Here is a 22,117-nt window from a genome sequence, read left to right as displayed (position 1 = left end):
GATATTCTGGGTTTGAGTCCAGGCTCTGTCGCAGCCGGCCGAGACCGGGAGACCCATGGGGTGCCGCACAATTGGCCCTGCATCGTCCGGGTTAGGGGAGGGTTTGGCGGGCAGGGATGTCCTTGTCCCATCGTGCACTAGCGACTCCTGTGGCGGGCCGGGCGCAGTGCACGCTGACACGGTCACCAGGTGTACGGTGTTTCCTCCGACACATTGGTGCGGATAGCTTCAGGGTTAAGTGGGCATTGTGTCAAGAAGCAGTGCAGCTTGGTTGGGTTGTGTGTTTCGGAAGACGCACGGCTCTCGACCTTCGCCTCTCCCGAGTCCGTAGGGGAGTTGCAGCGATGAGACAAGATTAACTACCAATTGGATACCACGAAATTGGGGAGAAAAAGAGGGAAAACCATTTTTTGCTCATTGTCATACGAATATGTTCCGAAGATAATTCCCACCAGAAGGCGAAATTATTTTGGAAAATGTTCGTCGCAATGAGGATGGAAACATAACCCTGACATCTGTCTTAAGGAGGGGTTAGGGGGTGGAAACATAACCCTGACATCTGTCTTAGGGAGGGGTTAGGGGTGGAAACATAACCCTGACATCTGTCTTAGGGAGGGGTTAGGGGTGGAAACATAACCCTGACATCTGTCTTAGGGAGGGGTTAGGGGTGGAAACATAACCCTGACACCTGTCTTAGGGAGGGGTTAGGGGTGGAAACATAACCCTGACACCTGTCTTAGGGAGGGGTTAGGGGTGGGAACATAACCCTGACATCTGTCTTAGGGAGGGGTTAGGGGGTGGAAACATAACCCTGACATCTGTCTTAGGGAGGGGTTAGGGGGTGGAAACATAACCCTGACATCTGTCTTAGGGAGGGGTTAGGGGGTGGAAACATAACCCTGACATCTGTCTTAGGGAGGGGTTAGGGGTGGAAACATAACCCTGACATCTGTCTTAGGGAGGGGTTAGGGGGTGGAAACATAACCCTGACATCTGTCTTAGGGAGGGGTTAGGGGGTGGAAACATAACCCTGACATCTGTCTTAGGGAGGGGTTAGGGGTGGAAACATAACCCTGACATCTGTCTTAGGGAGGGGTTAGGGGTGGAAACATAACCCTGACATCTGTCTTAGGGAGGGGTTAGGGGGTGGAAACATAACCCTGACATCTGTCTTAGGGAGGGGTTAGGGGTGGAAACATAACCCTGACATCTGTCTTAGGGAGGGGTTAGGGGTGGGAACATAACCCTGACATCTGTCTTAGGGAGGGGTTAGGGGTGGAAACATAACCCTGACATCTGTCTTAGGGAGGGGGTTAGGGGGTGGAAACATAACCCTGACATCTGTCTTAGGGAGGGGTTAGGGGTGGAAACATAACCCTGACATCTGTCTTAGGGAGGGGTTAGGGGGTGGGAACATAACCCTGACATCTGTCTTAGGGAGGGGTTAGGGGTGGGAACATAACCCTGACATCTGTCTCAGGGAGGGGTTAGGGGTGGGAACATAACCCTGACATCTGTCTTAGGGAGGGGTTAGGGGTGGGAACATAACCCTGACATCTGTCTTAGGGGGGGTTAGGGGTGGAAACATAACCCTGACATCTGTCTTAGGGAGGGGTTAGGGGGTGGGAACATAACCCTGACATCTGTCTTAGGGAGGGGTTAGGGGGTGGAAACATAACCCTGACATCTGTCTTAGGGAGGGGTTAGGGGTGGAAACATAACCCTGACATCTGTCTTAGGGAGGGGTTAGGGGTGGAAACATAACCCTGACATCTGTCTTAGGGAGGGGTTAGGGGTGGAAACATAACCCTGACATCTGTCTTAGGGAGGGGTTAGGGGTGGAAACATAACCCTGACATCTGTCTTAGGGAGGGGTTAGGGGTGGAAACATAACCCTGACATCTGTCTTAGGGAGGGGTTAGGGGGTGGAAACATAACCCTGACATCTGTCTTAGGGAGGGGTTAGGGGTGGAAACATAACCCTGACATCTGTCTTAGGGAGGGGTTAGGGGGTGGAAACATAACCCTGACATCTGTCTTAGGGAGGGGTTAGGGGGTGGAAACATAACCCTGACATCTGTCTTAGGGAGGGGTTAGGGGTGGAAACATAACCCTGACATCTGTCTTAGGGAGGGGTTAGGGGTGGAAACATAACCCTGACATCTGTCTTAGGGAGGGGTTAGGGGTGGAAACATAACCCTGACATCTGTCTTAGGGAGGGGTTAGGGGGTGGAAACATAACCCTGACATCTGTCTTAGGGAGGGGTTAGGGGGTGGGAACATAACCCTGACATCTGTCTTAGGGAGGGGTTAGGGGTGGAAACATAACCCTGACATCTGTCTTAGGGAGGGGTTAGGGGTGGAAACATAACCCTGACATCTGTCTTAGGGAGGGGTTAGGGGTGGAAACATAACCCTGACATCTGTCTTAGGGAGGGGTTAGGGGGTGGAAACATAACCCTGACATCTGTCTTAGGGAGGGGTTAGGGGGTGGAAACATAACCCTGACATCTGTCTTAGGGAGGGGTTAGGGGTGGGAACATAACCCTGACATCTGTCTTAGGGAGGGGTTAGGGGGTGGAAACATAACCCTGACATCTGTCTTAGGGAGGGGTTAGGGGGTGGAAACATAACCCTGACATCTGTCTTAGGGAGGGGTTAGGGGTGGAAACATAACCCTGACATCTGTCTTAGGGAGGGGTTAGGGGTGGAAACATAACCCTGACATCTGTCTTAGGGAGGGGTTAGGGGTGGAAACATAACCCTGACATCTGTCTTAGGGAGGGGTTAGGGGGTGGAAACATAACCCTGACATCTGTCTTAGGGAGGGGTTAGGGGTGGAAACATAACCCTGACATCTGTCTTAGGGAGGGGTTAGGGGTGGAAACATAACCCTGACATCTGTCTTAGGGAGGGGTTAGGGGTGGAAACATAACCCTGACATCTGTCTTAGGGAGGGGTTAGGGGGTGGAAACATAACCCTGACATCTGTCTTAGGGAGGGGTTAGGGGTGGAAACATAACCCTGACATCTGTCTTAGGGAGGGGTTAGGGGTGGAAACATAACCCTGACATCTGTCTTAGGGAGGGGTTAGGGGGTGGAAACATAACCCTGACATCTGTCTTAGGGAGGGGTTAGGGGGTGGAAACATAACCCTGACATCTGTCTTAGGGAGGGGTTAGGGGGTGGGAACATAACCCTGACATCTGTCTTAGGGAGGGGTTAGGGGGTGGAAACATAACCCTGACATCTGTCTTAGGGAGGGGTTAGGGGGTGGGAACATAACCCTGACATCTGTCTTAGGGAGGGGTTAGGGGGTGGGCAATGCTGGTTGCAATTGAGATCAGGTGAATTTAGGATGTATTGATGCTTTACCGAGAGATCAGCTGGCCATAATCTAATTGCCAGTCTTCATTGCAATCTGCCCATTATGGTTGACATGGTCCTGTCTGTCTGTCTGTCTGTCTGTCTGTCTGTCTGTCTGTCTGCAGGTTTTGTCTCTCTGAGACGAGTTGTCCTCAGGAAGACCACTTTCCGCCCAATCTGTGTGTGAAGGTGAACGGGAAGCCATGCAACCTCCCGGTAAGAAACACAACTCCACACACTGTACAGTACTCCTGGTTACACACTGTACAGTTCTCCTTGTTACACACTGTACAGTACTCCTTGTTACACACTGTACAGTTCTCCTTGTTACACACTGTACAGTACTCCTGGTTACACACTGTACAGTACTCCTGGTTACACACTGTACAGTTCTCCTGGTTACACACTGTACAGTTCTCCTAGTTACACACTGTACAGTACTCCTGGTTACACACTGTACAGTTCTCCTTGTTACACACTGTACAGTACTCCTAGTTACACACTGTACAGTTCTCCTTGTTACACACTGTACAGTACTCCTTGTTACACACTGTACAGTTCTCCTTGTTACACACTGTACAGTACTCCTGGTTACACACTGTACAGTACTCCTGGTTACACACTGTACAGTACTCCTAGTTACACACTGTACAGTACTCCTAGTTACACACTGTACAGTACTCCTTGTTACACACTGTACAGTTCTCCTTGTTACACACTGTACAGTTCTCCTAGTTACACACTGTACAGTACTCCTTGTTACACACTGTACAGTTCTCCTTGTTACACACTGTACAGTTCTCCTTGTTACACACTGTACAGTACTCCTAGTTACACACTGTACAGTACTCCTTGTTACACACTGTACAGTTCTCCTTGTTACACACTGTACAGTACTCCTAGTTACACACTGTACAGTACTCCTTGTTACACACTGTACAGTTCTCCTTGTTACACACTGTACAGTACTCCTAGTTACACACTGTACAGTTCTCCTTGTTACACACTGTACAGTACTCCTAGTTACACACTGTACAGTACTCCTGGTTACACACTGTACAGTACTCCTGGTTACACACTGTACAGTACTCCTAGTTACACACTGTACAGTACTCCTGGTTACACACTGTACAGTACTCTTGGTTACACACTGTACAGTACTCCTGGTTACACACTGTACAGTACTCCTAGTTACACACTGTACAGTACTCCTGGTTACACACTGTACAGTACTCTTGGTTACACACTGTACAGTACTCCTAGTTACACACTGTACAGTACTCCTAGTTACACACTGTACAGTACTCCTGGTTACACACTGTACAGTACTCTTGGTTACACACTGTACAGTACTCTTGGTTACACACTGTACAGTACTCCTGGTTACACACTGTACAGTACTCCTAGTTACACACTGTACAGTACTCCTGGTTACACACTGTACAGTACTGCTAGTTACACACTGTACAGTACTGCTAGTTACACACTGTACAGTACTGCTAGTTACACACTGTACAGTACTCCTAGTTACACACTGTACAGTACTCCTGGTTACACACTGTACAGTACTCTTGGTTACACACTGTATAGTACTCCTAGTTACACACTGTACAGTACTCCTGGTTACACACTGTGGTTACACACTGTACAGTACTCCTAGTTACACACTGTACACTACTGCTAGTTACACACTGTACAGGAGTCCTAGTTACACACTGTACAGTACTCCTGGTTACACACTGTACAGTACTCCTGGTTACACACTGTATAGTACTCCTGGTTACACACTGTACAGTACTCCTGGTTACACACTGTACAGTACTCCTAGTTACACACTGTACAGTACTCCTAGTTACACACTGTACAGTACTCCTAGTTACACACTGTACAGTACTCCTGGTTACACACTATACAGTACTGGTTACACACTGTACAGTACTCCTAGTTACACACTGTACAGTACTCCTGGTTACACACTGTACAGTACTCCTAGTTACACACTGTACAGTACTCCTGGTTACACACTGTACAGTACTCCTGGTTACACACTGTACAGTACTCCTGGTTACACACTTTACAGTACTCCTGGTTACACACTGTAGAGTACTCCCGGTTACACACTGTAGAGTACTCCCGGTTACACACTGTACAGTACTCCCGGTTACACACTGTACAGTACTCCCGGTTACACACTGTACAGTACTCCCGGTTACACACTGTAGAGTACTCCCGGTTACACACTGTAGAGTACTCCCGGTTACACACTGTACAGTACTCCCGGTTACACACTGTACAGTACTCCCGGTTACACTCTGCACAGTACTTCTAGTTACACACTGTACAGTACTCCTGGTTACACACTGTACAGTACTCCTGGTTACACACTGTACAGTACTCCTGGTTACACACTGTGGTTACACACTGTACAGTACTCCCGGTTACACACTGTAGAGTACTCCCAGTTACACACTGTACAGTACTCCCGGTTACACACTGTACAGTACTCCCGGTTACACATTGTACAGTACTTCTAGTTACACACTGTACAGTACTCCAGGTTACACACTGCACAGTACTCCCAGTTACACACTGTACAGTACTCCTGGTTACACACTGCACAGTACTCCCAGTTACACACTGTACAGTACTCCTGGTTACACACTGCACAGTTCTCCCGGTTACACACTGCACAGTTCTCCCGGTTACACACTGTACAGTACTCCTGGTTACACACTGTACAGTACTCCTAGTTAAACACAAACCATATCTTCAATGACAATAAACAGTTGATTGAGATGTGGAGTGTGACCTTTCTCTCTCTCTCTCTTTCTCTCTTTCTTTCTTTCTCTCCCCCCCTCTCAGGGCTATCTTCCTCCAACGAAAAATGGTGTGGAGCCGAAGCGCCCCAGCCGGCCCATCAACATTACCTCAGTGGTCAGACTATCCACCACAGTCCCCAACACCATCGTGGTGTCTTGGACCTCAGAGGTTGGAAGGGTAAGATATGATGATACATTTAAAATTCTCTTCATTTGATTATTCTCTATCTTAATTGTAAAAAATTCTAGAATTCGTTTAGTTTTTTATCTTTCTGATCTTTTTATTATTTGTTTTTTTTGTATTTTTATATTTTTTTCTTAAAAATATATATTTTTTAATTATTTTTTATTATTATTGCCTCTTTTTCTCCCCAATATATATATATATATATATATTTTTTAATTATTTTTATTATTATTGCCCTTTTTTCTCCCCAATTTCGTGGTATCCAATTGGTAGTTAATCTTGTCTCATCGCTGCAACTCCCCTACGGACTCGGGAGAGGCGAAGGTCGAGAGCCGTGCGTCTTCCGAAACACACAACCCAACCAAGCTGCACTGCTTCTTGACACAATGCCCACTTAACCCTGAAGCTATCCGCACCAATGTGTCGGAGGAAACACCGTACACCTGGTGACCGTGTCAGCGTGCACTGCGCCCGGCCCGCCACAGGAGTCGCTAGTGCACGATGGGACAAGGACATCCCTGCCCGCCAAACCCTCCACTAACCCGGAGGACACTGGGCCAATTGTGCACCGCCTCATGGGTCTCCCGGTCGCGGACGGCTGCGACACAGCCCGGGATCGAACCCGGGTCTGTAGTTGCGCTTCAAGCACTGCGATACAGATGCCTTAGACGTCTACACCACTCGGGAGGCCAATTTATATTATGTTTTAAGCACTTAGAATTTACTCCTGTAAGAAATGTGCTGTATAAATAATGTTTTGGTTTGATAACAACAATGGGGCAAAAACACATGAATAAAAGTGCGTAGAAAAGTGCAGTGATCTGGATGAAAAGGAGAGTGATTTTAACAACCCTACAGCACCTTCTGTGTTTTCAGAGCTACTCTCTGGCGGTTTACCTGGTCAAGCAGCAGTCGTCCACAGTACTGTTGCAGAGACTACGGTCCAAAGGCATCAGGAACCCAGACCATTCCAGAGCACTCAGTAAGGGTTGCCAGGACGACACACTATTTACACTGTTAGCACTGTTAGCATGCTAGGTTAAATGTATATCTATGGATCTGACTGAACGGGTCCATGACACAAATGTATCTAGCTACATATTTAGTTCTGGCCTGTTTAAACCACGCTAGCCTTGTCCTGTATTGTCATGGAGCTCTGTACTATATTCCATGTGAAGTGTTCATCTACTGTAGATGGTTGTGCAGGTGTTGTATAGGTGGTCATGATCCCTGCTTCTTCTTCATGCTGTTCTCTGTCCCCCTGCAGTCAAAGAGAAGCTAACGGCAGATCCAGACAGTGAAATCGCCACCACCAGCCTGCGTGTGTCGCTGCTCTGTCCGGTAAACACACACACTCTGTCTTAATACCTCTATTACTGTACTTTACTGTGTGTGTCCCGAGTTGTCTCAATACCCCTATCACCTCTTAACTGCTATGTCTGTGGCGTGTGTGTGTGCAGCTGGGGAAGATGCGGCTGATGATCCCATGCCGGGCGCTGACGTGTTCCCACCTGCAGTGTTTTGACGCTACGCTGTACATCCAGATGAATGAGAAGAAACCCACCTGGGTTTGTCCCGTCTGTGATAAGAAAGCCCCCTACGAACATCTCATCATTGACGGGTGAGACCCACAACCCTGTACCAGCTCTTAGTGTCACCATTTAATACAGAACATAGTGGTCCTACAGGCCTTTCAGAAAGGAGTCATGCCTTCACTTATTCCACATGCTGTTGTGTTACAGCCTGAATTTAAAATGGATTACATTTACAGTTGTTTGTCACTGGCCTACACACAATACCCCGTAAGGTCAAAGTGGAAGTATGTTTTTTTTTTTAATTTGTAGTAATTAATAAAAAATGAAAAGCTGAAATGTCTTGAGTCAGTAAGTATTAAAACCCCTTTGTTATGACAACCCTAAATATGTTCAGGAGTGAAAATGTGCTTAACAAGTCACATAATAAGTTGCATGGACTCACTCTGTGTACAATAATAGTGTTTAACATGAATGACTACCTCATCTCTGTACACCACACATACAATTATCTGTAAGGTCCCTTAGTCGAGCAGTGAATTTCAAACACAGATTCAACCACAAAGACTAGAGAAGTTTTCCAATGCCTAGCAAAGAAGGGCACCTATAGGTAGATTGGTAAAAATAAAAAAAAGCAGACATTGAATATCCCTTTGAGCATGGTAAAGTTAGTAATTACACTTTGGATGGTTTATCAATACACCCAGTCACTACAGAGATACAGGTGTCCTTCCTAACTCAGTTGCCGGAGAGGAAGGAAACCGCTCAGGGATTTCACTATGAGGCCAATGGTGACTTTAAAACAGTTACAAATTTTAATGGCTGTGATAGGAGAAAACTGAGGATGGATCAACAACATTGTAGTTACTCCACAATACTAACCTAAATGACAGAGTGAAATGAAGGAAGTCTGTACAGAATAAAAAATATTCCAAAACATGGTTCCTGTTTGCAACACGGCACTAAAGTAATAATACAAACAATGTTGCAAAGCAATTATATTTTTGTCCTGAATGCAAAGTGTTATGTTTGGGGCAAATTTAATACAACACATTACTGAGTTACCACTCTCCATATTTTCAAGCATAGTGGTGGCTGCATCATGTTATGGGTATGCTTGTAATCGTTAAGGACTGGGGAGTTTCAGGATATAAAATAAACTGAATGGAGCTAAACACAGGCAAAATCCTAGAGGAAAACCAGGTTGTCTGCTTTCCACCAGAGATGAATTCACCTTTCAGTAGGACAAAAACACAAGGCCAAATATACACTGGAGTTGCTTACCAAGAAGACAGTGAATGTTCCTGAGTGGGCAAGTTACAGTTTTGACTTAAATCTTCTTGAAAATATATAGCAAGACCTGAAAATGGTTGTCTAGCAATGATCAACAACCAATTTGACAGAGCTTGAAGAATTTTGAAAAGAATAATGGAAAAATGTTGCACAATCCAGGTGTGGAAATCTCTTAGAGACTTACCCAGAATGACTCAGCTCTTAGAGACTTGCCCAGAAAGACTCTACTGTAATCACTGCCAAAGGAGCTTCTGCATAGTATTGACTCAGGGGTGTGCATACTTATGTAAGTGAGATATTTCTGTATTTAATTTTCAATAAATATGCAAAAATGTCTAAAAACATGTTTTCTCTTTGTCATTATGAGGTATTGTGATGTCATTATGGGGTATTGGGATGTCATTATGGGGTATTGGGATGTCATTATGGGGTATTGGGATGTCATTATGGGGTATTGGGATGTCATTATGGCGTATTGTGATGTCATTATGGCGTATTGTGATGTCATTATGGCGTATTGTATGTGGGTGAGGGGGAAAAAATGTATTTAATCAATTTTGAATTCAGGCTGTAATACAACAAAATGTGGAATAAGTCAAGGGGTATGAATACTTTCTGAAGGCACTGTGTATACTGTATACATCTATGTTATTATACCGTATCACAGAAACTTGCGGCGGGGTCTGCCCCTACAATTTTGTGCAGATTTTCTTAATTTTATGCTCGAAAGAAGCACATCATCCGGGAACGTGCCACTGACCACTTTATATTCCTCTGGGTTTAGTTTGTTTATTTTCTGTCCCCAGTTTCAGACTTTAATGGTCACATAAGATGGTGACCTGTGGGTTTAAAATGTGTAGCCCAACAATTCCTTACATGGCCCCAGTTGCAACCAACTTATTTTTCTGCACAAATTCAATATTCACCCATAGGGTGACATTTTGGGTGAGCAGTGATCAAAATAAACAGGAAGTTGACAATAGTTGATTAGCAGCATGAATTTGTGCTTAGCTGGGGGGTTGTTGAGTTGAACGGTCTGTGGTTGTGTTCTTCAAACATGAAATGGTACTGAATCCAGATAGTCACATCAAACCATAGGCGGGATTCCGCTAGTTGACCCACAGTATGTACATAAACAATCTTCTCAGTTATACTGTATACAAGTCCACTCTATTCAGTTATACTGTATACAAGTCCACTCTATTCAGTTATACTGTATACAGGTCCACTCTATTCAGTTATACTGTATACAGGTCCACTCTATTCAGTTATACTGTATACGGGTCCACTCTATTCAGTTATACTGTATACGGGTCCACTCTATTCAGTTATACTGTATACGGGTCCACTCTATTCAGTTATACTGTATACGGGTCCACTCTATTCAGTTATACTGTATACGGGTCCACTCTATTCAGTTATACTGTATACGGGTCCACTCTATTCAGTTATACTGTATACGGGTCCACTCTATTCAGTTATACTGTATACGGGTCCACTCTATTCAGTTATACTGTATACGGGTCCACTCTATTCAGTTATACTGTATACGGGTCCACTCTATTCAGTTATACTGTATACGGGTCCACTCTATTCAGTTATACTGTATACGGGTCCACTCTATTCAGTTATACTGTATACGGGTCCACTCTATTCAGTTATACTGTATACGGGTCCACTCTATTCAGTTATACTGTATACGGGTCCACTCTATTCAGTTATACTGTATACGGGTCCACTCTATTCAGTTATACTGTATACGGGTCCACTCTATTCAGTTATACTGTATACGGGTCCACTCTATTCATTTATACTGTATACGGGTCCACTCTATTCAGTTATACTGTATACGGGTCCACTCTATTCAGTTATACTGTATACGGGTCCACTCTATTCAGTTATACTGTATACGGGTCCACTCTATTCAGTTATACTGTATACGGGTCCACTCTATTCAGTTATACTGTATACGGGTCCACTCTATTCAGTTATACTGTATACGGGTCCACTCTATTCAGTTATACTGTATACGGGTCCACTCTATTCATTTATACTGTATACGGGTCCACTCTATTCAGTTATACTGTATACGGGTCCACTCTATTCATTTATACTGTATACGGGTCCACTCTATTCAGTTATACTGTATACGGGTCCACTCTATTCAGTTATACTGTATACGGGTCCACTCTATTCAGTTATACTGTATACGGGTCCACTCTATTCAGTTATACTGTATACGGGTCCACTCTATTCAGTTATACTGTATACGGGTCCACTCTATTCAGTTATACTGTATACGGGTCCACTCTATTCAGTTATACTGTATACGGGTCCACTCTATTCAGTTATACTGTATACGGGTCCACTCTATTCAGTTATACTGTATACGGGTCCACTCTATTCAGTTATACTGTATACGGGTCCACTCTATTCAGTTATACTGTATACGGGTCCACTCTATTCAGTTATACTGTATACGGGTCCACTCTATTCAGTTATACTGTATACGGGTCCACTCTATTCAGTTATACTGTATACGGGTCCACTCTATTCAGTTATACTGTATACGGGTCCACTCTATTCAGTTATACTGTATACGGGTCCACTCTATTCAGTTATACTGTATACGGGTCCACTCTATTCAGTTATACTGTATACGGGTCCACTCTATTCAGTTATACTGTATACGGGTCCACTCTATTCAGTTATACTGTATACGGGTCCACTCTATTCAGTTATACTGTATACGGGTCCACTCTATTCAGTTATACTGTATACGGGTCCACTCTATTCAGTTATACTGTATACGGGTCCACTCTATTCAGTTATACTGTATACGGGTCCACTCTATTCAGTTATACTGTATACGGGTCCACTCTATTCAGTTATACTGTATACGGGTCCACTCTATTCAGTTATACTGTATACGGGTCCACTCTATTCATTTATACTGTATACGGGTCCACTCTATTCATTTATACTGTATACGGGTCCACTCTATTCAGTTATACTGTATACGGGTCCACTCTATTCAGTTATACTGTATACAGGTCCACTCTATTCAGTTATACTGTATACAAGTCCACTCTATTCAGTTATACTGTATACGGGTCCACTCTATTCAGTTATACTGTATACAGGTCCACTCTATTCAGTTATACTGTATACGGGTCCACTCTATTCAGTTATACTGTATACGGGTCCACTCTATTCAGTTATACTGTATACAGGTCCACTCTATTCAGTTATACTGTATACGGGTCCACTCTATTCAGTTATACTGTATACGGGTCCACTCTATTCAGTTATACTGTATACGGGTCCACTCTATTCAGTTATACTGTATACAGGTCCACTCTATTCAGTTATACTGTATACGGGTCCACTCTATTCAGTTATACTGTATACGGGTCCACTCTATTCAGTTATACTGTATACGGGTCCACTCTATTCAGTTATACTGTATACAGGTCCACTCTATTCAGTTATACTGTATACAGGTCCACTCTATTCAGTTATACTGTATACAGGTCCACTCTATTCAGTTATACTGTATACAGGTCCACTCTATTCATTCCTACAGGAGAAATTCAGATGGTGTTTTCTATGCTATACAATCTGTAGTGTATAGATGTATTTACACACACCAAGTAAACAACATGAATAACACTACACACAATGACTGTAACACAACGTGAAGACATGTACAGTATAGCTTCACACTGTTGTTTCTGTGTCTGTCTTGTCCAGGTTGTTTATGGAGATCCTGAACAGCTGTGTAGACTGTGATGAGATCCAGTTTAAGGAGGATGGCTACTGGGCCCCCATGAGGACAAAGAAGGAAGTACAGGAGGTCTCGTCAGCCTCCTACAGCAACGGACTGGAAGGTGAGAGAGGCGGTGTGTAAGGGCAGGCTTTTGGTCCAGCCCTGCAGCTTTTAACATACCTGATTCCACTCTGTTCATTGGACCTTGATTTGTATAAGAATGTGTGTTAGAACAGTGCTGGAACAACAGGCTGTCTCTCGTTGTACTGGATGATATTATCCTGGCTTGTTTTCATTACACTATATGTCTCAGACCAGTCCACTGTGTTGCCACTTACTCTAGGCTGGGGTGTGTAAATCACTGCAAAATAGGCTAGCTATATAGATACATTTGATTGATTGATTGATTGATTGATTGAAGCCGTGATTCCCGTGTCTCTCTCCCCCAGGCTTGCATCGGTCGGCGGTAGGGGAGCAGAGGAGCTCGTCGTCCCACAACGGGGGCAGCAGTAGGATGAAGGTGGAGGTGATCGACCTAACCCTGGACAGCTCCTCAGAGGACGACGATGATGACCAACCGCCCCTCAAGAGGGCCTGCCCCTCCCTGTCCCCCACCTCGCCTCCCATCGTCAACAAGGGGTGAGGCCCACCTCCACCAATACACCTCGCACCAATCTCGCCTCCCTCCCCTCTCACCCCTCATACCCCTTCCACATCTCTCACCTCTCACCCCTCTCTCTCGCCCCTCTCTTGCACCTCTCACACACCTCTGTGTGTGTTAATATTCTCTCTGTCTCTCACACACCTCTGTGTGTGTTAATATTCTCTCTGTCTCTCACACACCTCTGTGTGTGTTAATATTCTCTCTGTCTCTCACACACCTCTGTGTGTGTTAATATTCTCTCTGTCTCTCACACACCTCTGTGTGTGTTAATATTCTCTCTGTCTCTCACACACCTCTGTGTGTGTTTAATATTCTCTCTGTCTCTCACACACCTCTGTGTGTGTTAATATTCTCTCTGTCTCTTTCTCTGTGCTGTGTGTCTGTTTGTTTGCAGAGTGTTGAACCTGCACCACCAGGTGTCCCCAGTGAGCCGGACCCCCAGCATGCCGTCTGTGGACACCAGCTACATCCCCCCTGTACCTCCCCTCATCCAGGACTACCGTCCATACTACCACGCCCCAAACCAGCTCACAGGTAACACACACATACACAACCACACACACACACCAACCTACTACTACACACTGCCTCGACACATTTCTTCAGGAGTCTCTTCAGGGTCTGTGGAGACCAGAATGCCCCTGTATACAGTAAACACTAAGTTGTCTGACTGAGTCAGTTGAACCTGTACTGATCATGGTCCATTGTGAATAAAATGAATGACTGGATGTTGTGTTTGGTCCGTGTTTTATTCACAGATCTGAATTTCTTCTCCTTTCTACAAGGGGACAATCATCAGGTATGTTTTATGTGGAACACCCCTGTGGGCCTCATTTTAAAGTCAACACTATAACGTCTAAAGACGTCCCCAGAACGTGGCTTTGGTCACAAGATGAATATAACTGAATGTACCTGTTTGTCCTCCTCTGAAGCATTACAACATGGTGATGTGAATGTACCTGTTTGTCCTCCTCTGAAGCATTACAACATGGTGATGTGAATGTACCTGTTTGTCCTCCTCTGAAGCATTACAACATGGTGATGTGAATGTACCTGTTTGTCCTCCTCTGAAGCATTACAACATGGTGATGTGAATGTACCTGTTTGTCCTCCTCTGAAGCATTACAACATGGTGATGTGAATGTACCTGTTTGTCCTCCTCTGAAGCATTACAACATGGTGATGTGAATGTACCTGTTTGTCCTCCTCTGAAGCATTACAACATGGTGATGGCCGCCGCCGCTGCTGCCTCCGCGTCAGACGACCACGAGCTCCTTCTCAACCACTTCCGTCCCTACACCACCTCCTCGTCCTCCTCCCAGCTGTTCCTGGACCAATCTGGGGCGCCCTCCTCTGGCTCGCTGGCGCCCGTCAACGGTGGGGATGGTGGAGGAAACAGCAGCGGTGGCAGCAACAGTAGCCTAGTATCCTCTAGCAGTCTGAGAGACACTCACAGCACACACTCCACACACTCACACACACACCCCACGCACTCACACACACACCCCACGCACTCACACACACACCCCGGCGTAGGAGGTCGGTCCAGTGCTGATGTGGCGGCGGCCGCAGCCCTCTACGGAGCCATCCCCGACGTGATCTCACTAGACTGACGATTTTGTTTTGGGCGACTAGCGACTGACTCCGAAACAGAGGGTTTGTTGGTTGTTTAATGGAGGATGCCGTCGTGACTAAACTGACCCAGAAACAGTTTAACGGTCCCACCCAGTCTACAGCTCTGGTTTTGAGTTGTGTCGTTAAGGCTGACTCCAGAACAGTGGAATACCTGTCTGTGGCGGAGCCGGTCCCGAGGTGACGTTTGACTGGTCACACCCCACAGATGGATGGGATTGGCACCTAGTGTTGCTAGACTGACTCCAGAACAGTTATCGGTTGGTAGCTGGCTCCCTGACATCATTCCACTAGACTGATTCCAGAACAGTGAGATATCAGAAAGGTCTCTGGGTTTCATCTCTGAAGTCGACGGACTAGACTGGACCTAGATCAGCTCCCTGCTGGTACCTACCAGAAACGCTAGCCGTGCAAAAAACGGAGGAAGGCTCTTTTTTTTGTACGAAAAGAGCAACGCTGTGTACAGAGAACAAAAAGTATATTTTCTCTTTTTACTTTTGTATATTAATTAATTGAAGACTTTTTCTGTCCCGTAAGTAACTTCAGTTGCTGTTTTGAAGTGGAGACTGAAGATGTATCCACACAGCTATACATATGTTGCCCTGCGATAATCTGAACTTGAATATCTCATTACTTTTCTTTGGTTTTTATCCTGTTCGATCTGATGGGGATTCTCCTCACACATCCATGGCATTACCTCTTGACATTTTCAACTTATCAATCTCTCTCTACTCTTCATTTTCAAATCACAGTTGAATTTCTTCTCCAAGACAATATCTTTTCCCTGGTTGACTTGTTTGTTACTGTATAATTTGTTTTGTGTTATGCATTCTAAGTTATATGTAAGATATGTGAATAAGTCTCTCTGGATAATTGGGTCTGCTAAATGACGTAAATATGAATTCCCTAAGGACTTCAGGTTGATGCTGTGAGGAGTGCATAGCTAGGTGGGTAATATTAGACATTTCTGCTTTTCGTCTCTGTAAAGGGCTAGTGCAGTCACAATTCTGTTTTCCGGTGTTTTTATCATAGTGCACAACAGCTGATGAAACTAACACTGTAAAAGTGTGAAAACAATGTAAATCAGTTTTATTTCCTGATAGTTGCTGGTTGAAAATAATCTACACAGAACCTTCTAATCAGCAGGTTTACATGGTAACATCACCATGTGGTAAATTGGTTACTAGACCAATAGCAAAGAGACTTCCAAACCTCTGCCAATAACAGCTAGTTTTCAGTTTCCCCCCTTCCCACTCCCAGACCAGTCCCAGACCAGTCCCAGACCAGTCCCAGACCAGTCCCAGACCAGTCTCAGACAGTCCTGGCAAAATTATTGCTTTAGAATGTTTTTTTCCCCTAAAAAGCAAATTCTGCCCATTTTAATGGAAATCTATTACAGTAAGGTACTTCATGTTACCCAGAAATGATTTGATATTGATATAAAAACGGCTGCATTGGGCCTTTCATTTCTCCCCCCCTTCAATAGACCATCTGTGCAGTAATTATGCCCAGTATTTCAATTTGACAACATTTTAGCAGAAAATGTGTTCACATTTGTATGGTTATGAAAACTATGGTAGACACAGAATGCCTATTTAACTTGAGAAATACTCTACAGTCATTTTATGCTTTTATTTGAAACTTCGTTATATTCTGTTTTTGCTTTGGTTTTGCTTATTCAACCACTTTTGTCACCTTTTGCACAATACCAAAAATGAAGTCAACCCACACAGAGTGCATGTGTATCTGGGCGCTACATTGCTTTCAGTCTAGTATCCTCCACCTATCACACGCTCTTCCTCTCTGTTTTCACCTGGTTGTTTGTGAGACACTGCAGCTAAACTCATAGCAGAGAGGAGTACCCCGTAGAGGCGGAGGGGAGTACCCCGTAGAGGCGGAGGGGAGTACCCCGTAGAGGCGGAGAGGAGTACCCCGTAGAGGCGGAGGGGAGTACCCCGTAGAGACAGGGAGGAGTACCCCGTAGAGACAGGGAGGAGTACCCCGTAGAGACAGAGAGGAGTACCCCGTAGAGGCGGAGGGGAGTACCCCGTAGAGACAGAGAGGAGTACCCCGTAGAGGCGGAGAGGAGTACCCCGTAGAGGCGGAGGGGAGTACCCCGTAGAGGCGGAGGGGAGTACCCCGTAGAGACAGAGAGGAGTACCCCGTAGAGGCGGAGGGGAGTACCCCGTAGAGGCGGAGAGGAGTACCCCGTAGAGGCGGAGGGGAGTACCCCGTAGAGACAGGGAGGAGTACCCCGTAGAGGCGGAGAGGAGTACCCCGTAGAGGCGGAGGGGAGTACCCCGTAGAGGCGGAGGGGAGTACCCCGTAGAGGCGGAGGGGAGTACCCCGTAGAGACAGGGAGGAGTACCCCGTAGAGGCGGAGGGGAGTACCCCGTAGAGACAGGGAGGAGTACCCCGTAGAGGCGGAGGGGAGTACCCCGTAGAGACAGGGAGGAGTACCCCGTAGAGGCGGAGGGGAGTACCCCGTAGAGGCGGAGGGGAGTACCCCGTAGAGGCGGAGGGGAGTACCCCGTAGAGGCGGAGAGGAGTACCCCGTAGAGACGGAGAGGAGTACCCCGTAGAGGCGGAGGGGAGTACCCCGTAGAGACAGAGACAGACGTATCTACTGTGTTATAAATGCTATGGGGATATTGCTAATATGAGAGGCAGTTTCCATCCAACTCAACTTTGACCAAGTACATTGACTCAGTCAGAATGTGACCTGGTGAAATGGTGCTTTGAGTGATAGATAATATAGAGACAGAATACAGACAGAGGAATTTACACAGTGAACGTGTAACTATAATAGAATGAGTGAATTACCAGTCAGGATATAAAGGTATAGGACCAGGCTCAGGCTAAACAGTCACTGCTGGTTAAATATACAGGAGACTCTCGTCATTGGAACTCAACAACTGCCATGTAAGCTCTTTCAGAAGACATTAAAGAATGTGTCAGGATCCAAACAATGACAGCAATGTTTGTCACTTTTTCCTGCTGAATCAGTTTTCCGCCAACATAGACGATATGAAAATAAAATACAGGGTTTGTTCAGGCTACTGTACTGACTTTTAAAACTTTCCAAAATCCCTGCTTTAGTGATAGTCACAATCATCACAGTCACCTACAGTCACAATCATCACAGTCACCTACAGTCACAATCATCACAGTCACAATCATCACAGTCACCTACAGTCACAATCATCACAGTCACCTACAGTCACAATCATCACAGTCACAATCATCACAGTCACCTACAGTCACAATCATCACAGTCACCTACAGTCACAATCATCACAGTCACAATCATCACAGTCACCTACAGTCACAATCATCACAATCACCTACAGTCACAATCATCACAGTCACCTACAGTCACAATCATCACAGTCACCTACAGTCACAATCATCACAGTCACCTACAGTCACAATCATCACAGTCACCTACAGTCAAAAACAGATGCTTTTTTTCTTTGTTCCCAGAGAGGGAGAGAGGGAGGGAGGGAGAGACTATGTTGAAGTCATTGACATTACCTTGTCCGTCAACCTTTTCTGTCTGTCCGTAGCCCATTCCACCATTCTGCTGAGTGTCTTTTCTGTCTGTCCGTAGCCCATTCCACCATTCTGCTGAGTGTCTTTTCTGTCTGTCCGTAGCCCATTCCACCATTCTGCTGAGTGTCTTTTCTGTCTGTCCGTAGCCCATTCCACCATTCTGCTGAGTGTCTTTTCTGTCTGTCCGTAGCCCATTCCACCATTCTGCTGAGTGTCTTTTCTGTCTGTCCGTAGCCCATTCCACCATTCTGCTGAGTGTCTTTTCTGTCTGTCCGTAGCCCATTCCACCATTCTGCTGAGTGTCTTTTCTGTCTGTCCGTAGCCCATTCCACCATTCTGCTGAGTGTCTTTTCTGTCTGTCCGTAGCCCATTCCACCATTCTGCTGAGTGTCTTTTCTGTCTGTCCGTAGCCCATTCCACCATTCTGCGGAGTGTCTTTTCTGTCTGTCCGTAGCCCATTCCACCATTCTGCGGAGTGTCTTTTCTGTCTGTCCGTAACCCATTCCACCATTCTGCTGAGTGTCTTTTCTGTCTGTCCGTAGCCCATTCCACCATTCTGCTGAGTGTCTTTTCTGTTTGTCCGTAGCCCATTCCACCATTCTGCGGAGTGTCTTTTCTGTCTGTCCGTAGCCCATTCCACCATTCTGCTGAGTGTCTTTTCTGTCTGTCCGTAGCCCATTCCACCATTCTGCTGAGTGTCTTTTCTGTCTGTCCGTAGCCCATTCCACCATTCTGCTGAGTGTCTTTTCTGTCTGTCCGTAGCCCATTCCACCATTCTGCTGAGTGTCTTTTCTGTCTGTCCGTAGCCCATTCCACCATTCTGCTGAGTGTCTTTTCTGTCTGTCCGTAGCCCATTCCACCATTCTGCTGAGTGTCTTTTCTGTCTGTCCGTAGCCCATTCCACCATTCTGCTGAGTGTCTTTTCTGTCTGTCCGTAGCCCATTCCACCATTCTGCTGAGTGTCTTTTCTGTCTGTCCGTAGCCCATTCCACCATTCTGCGGAGTGTCTTTTCTGTCTGTCCGTAGCCCATTCCACCATTCTGCTGAGTGTCTTTTCTGTCTGTCCGTAGCCCATTCCACCATTCTGCGGAGTGTCTTTTCTGTCTGTCCGTAGCCCATTCCACCATTCTGCTGAGTGTCTTTTCTGTCTGTCCGTAGCCCATTCCACCATTCTGCGGAGTGTCTTTTCTGTCTGTCCGTAGCCCATTCCACCATTCTGCGGAGTGTCTTTTCTGTCTGTCCGTAGCCCATTCCACCATTCTGCTGAGTGTCTTTTCTGTCTGTCCGTAGCCCATTCCACCATTCTGCTGAGTGTCTTTTCTGTCTGTCCGTAGCCCATTCCACCATTCTGCTGAGTGTCTTTTCTGTCTGTCCGTAGCCCATTCCACCATTCTGCTGAGTGTCTTTTCTGTCTGTCCGTAGCCCATTCCACCATTCTGCTGAGTGTCTTTTCTGTCTGTCCGTAGCCCATTCCACCATTCTGCTGAGTGTCTTTTCTGTCTGTCCGTAGCCCATTCCACCATTCTGCTGAGTGTCTTTTCTGTCTGTCCGTAGCCCATTCCACCATTCTGCTGAGTGTCTTTTCTGTCTGTCCGTAGCCCATTCCACCATTCTGCTGAGTGTCTTTTCTGTCTGTCCGTAGCCCATTCCACCATTCTGCTGAGTGTCTTTTCTGTCTGTCCGTAGCCCATTCCACCATTCTGCTGAGTGTCTTTTCTGTCTGTCCGTAGCCCATTCCACCATTCTGCTGAGTGTCTTTTCTGTCTGTCCGTAGCCCATTCCACCATTCTGCTGAGTGTCTTTTCTGTCTGTCCGTAGCCCATTCCACCATTCTGCGGAGTGTCTTTTCTGTCTGTCCGTAGCCCATTCCACCATTCTGCGGAGTGTCTTTTCTGTCTGTCCGTAGCCCATTCCACCATTCTGCTGAGTGTCTTTTCTGTCTGTCCGTAGCCCATTCCACCATTCTGCGGAGTGTCTTTTCTGTCTGTCCGTAGCCCATTCCACCATTCTGCTGAGTGTCTTTTCTGTCTGTCCGTAGCCCATTCCACCATTCTGCGGAGTGTCTTTGTAGTCAGGCTTTTCTGCAGTGTCATTCTCTCAAGGTGTTTGTGCTTCAGTCCTCTTCTCTTCCACAGCTCTTCACTTCAAGCCTAATTAGCTTTCCCCTCTTGAGGTAGATAATCGCTTGCGACAGCTTCCCCAATCACTCTCCATCTAGTATCCTGAACCAGAGCAAATAACAGGTCAACTTTGCAGCCATGGAGACCTTCCTGTCTTGTCACCACCCCCCTTCTCTCCTACTCTTAACTGATTGGCTCTTTGATAGCATCAGACGTGTTTTAAAAATGTCCTCTCTGTATAAACAATGTTGTGCAGTATTTTATTTATTTTGTCATCTATATATATATATATATCGGATCTATTTTTACACCTGTTTGATTTTCATGGATGTGTGTGTGTGTGTGAGGACAGAGTTTGGGAAGCGCTGGTTTAGGGTAGACCAACAAAGTGAGACTAAGATTTGGGGTTAGAGGTTAGGAGTTGACCCAATCACAAATGTCTTTATTTATTTGGATGATTGATTTATTTTTGTTTCAGATCTGTTATTGATGTCATTGCTCTAGATCTCTGTGATCTCTTTTGTCGGTTTTTAAGACAAAGTGAGAGCAGACGTCGTAGAATGTGTTCCCATTTAAAATGCTATGTGTAACCTAACATGGGCATGGAATGGCCTTATTGTGAAGTCCTCTCCCACTCTCCCCCCATTGGTAATATTATGATGTCCGTATCACCACCCCCCAATCCCATGTGTTTCAACAGTGTCAGTTCCTCCAGTGTTAGTTTGGGTTTTTGCGTCATCCAAAAACATGAGATGAAATTAATTTATATATTTTTAGATAGAAAAACCTGTACAATAAAGTGGACTTTAACCTAAAAAGGGTCCAATTTACTAAATTCATTTCAAGAGCGGATAAGTTGACAGCTGCACCCACTGCCTTAACCCCCAGATTCTGCTTTCATATTTCCAAACAGAGAATTAAACGGCTTTTCAAGGAAGATGAAACGTTGTACAGTAGACCAATGTGTTGTAGAAAGTACTAGGTGAAAACAGAATATTTATTACTTGCGTTGGAAGAAATTGTTTACTTATTGAATGTTGTCTGTCTAATGTATAGCAGTTTAGATGTAATAAAAGGCATTTTGTTAACTATGGGTTTTATCTTCATTTTAGTTCACAAACAAATAGATTGAAGGTATGGGATCATCGATATTTTGTTCCTTGTCTCTAGTCACGATTTTATG

General features: G+C 45.5%; 1 protein-coding gene across 3 annotated transcripts in view; it reads left to right on the top strand.

Annotated features, from left to right (window-relative positions):
- LOC106595921 (E3 SUMO-protein ligase PIAS1) overlaps window positions 1-22,022 on the top strand; it is a 142,541-nt gene extending 120,519 nt beyond the window's left edge. Inside the window, exons 5-14 of one of the 3 annotated variants that reach the window (XM_045708972.1) lie at window positions 3,492-3,582; window positions 6,229-6,363; window positions 7,249-7,354; window positions 7,640-7,713; window positions 7,833-7,993; window positions 12,951-13,087; window positions 13,416-13,605; window positions 14,025-14,164; window positions 14,389-14,429; window positions 14,845-22,022. In XM_045708972.1, the coding sequence (XP_045564928.1) occupies window positions 3,492-3,582; window positions 6,229-6,363; window positions 7,249-7,354; window positions 7,640-7,713; window positions 7,833-7,993; window positions 12,951-13,087; window positions 13,416-13,605; window positions 14,025-14,164; window positions 14,389-14,429; window positions 14,845-15,243 (1,474 nt within the window). In that variant the 3' untranslated portion in view covers window positions 15,244-22,022. Of the gene's footprint in view, window positions 1-3,491; window positions 3,583-6,228; window positions 6,364-7,230; window positions 7,355-7,639; window positions 7,714-7,832; window positions 7,994-12,950; window positions 13,088-13,415; window positions 13,606-14,024; window positions 14,165-14,388; window positions 14,430-14,562; window positions 14,650-14,844 lie in introns of those variants that run through there. The other 2 variants (XM_045708971.1, XM_045708973.1) reach the window with 2 other exon arrangements.
- Window positions 22,023-22,117: the final 95 nt, after the last annotated feature.

The sequence above is a fragment of the Salmo salar genome, chromosome ssa26 (genome assembly GCF_905237065.1).
Source record: "Salmo salar chromosome ssa26, Ssal_v3.1, whole genome shotgun sequence".
In the NCBI taxonomy this organism is placed as follows: Eukaryota; Metazoa; Chordata; class Actinopteri; order Salmoniformes; family Salmonidae; genus Salmo; species Salmo salar.
The sequence above is the reverse complement of the archived record's forward strand: the minus strand, read 5'-3'. Positions and strand labels throughout refer to the sequence as shown.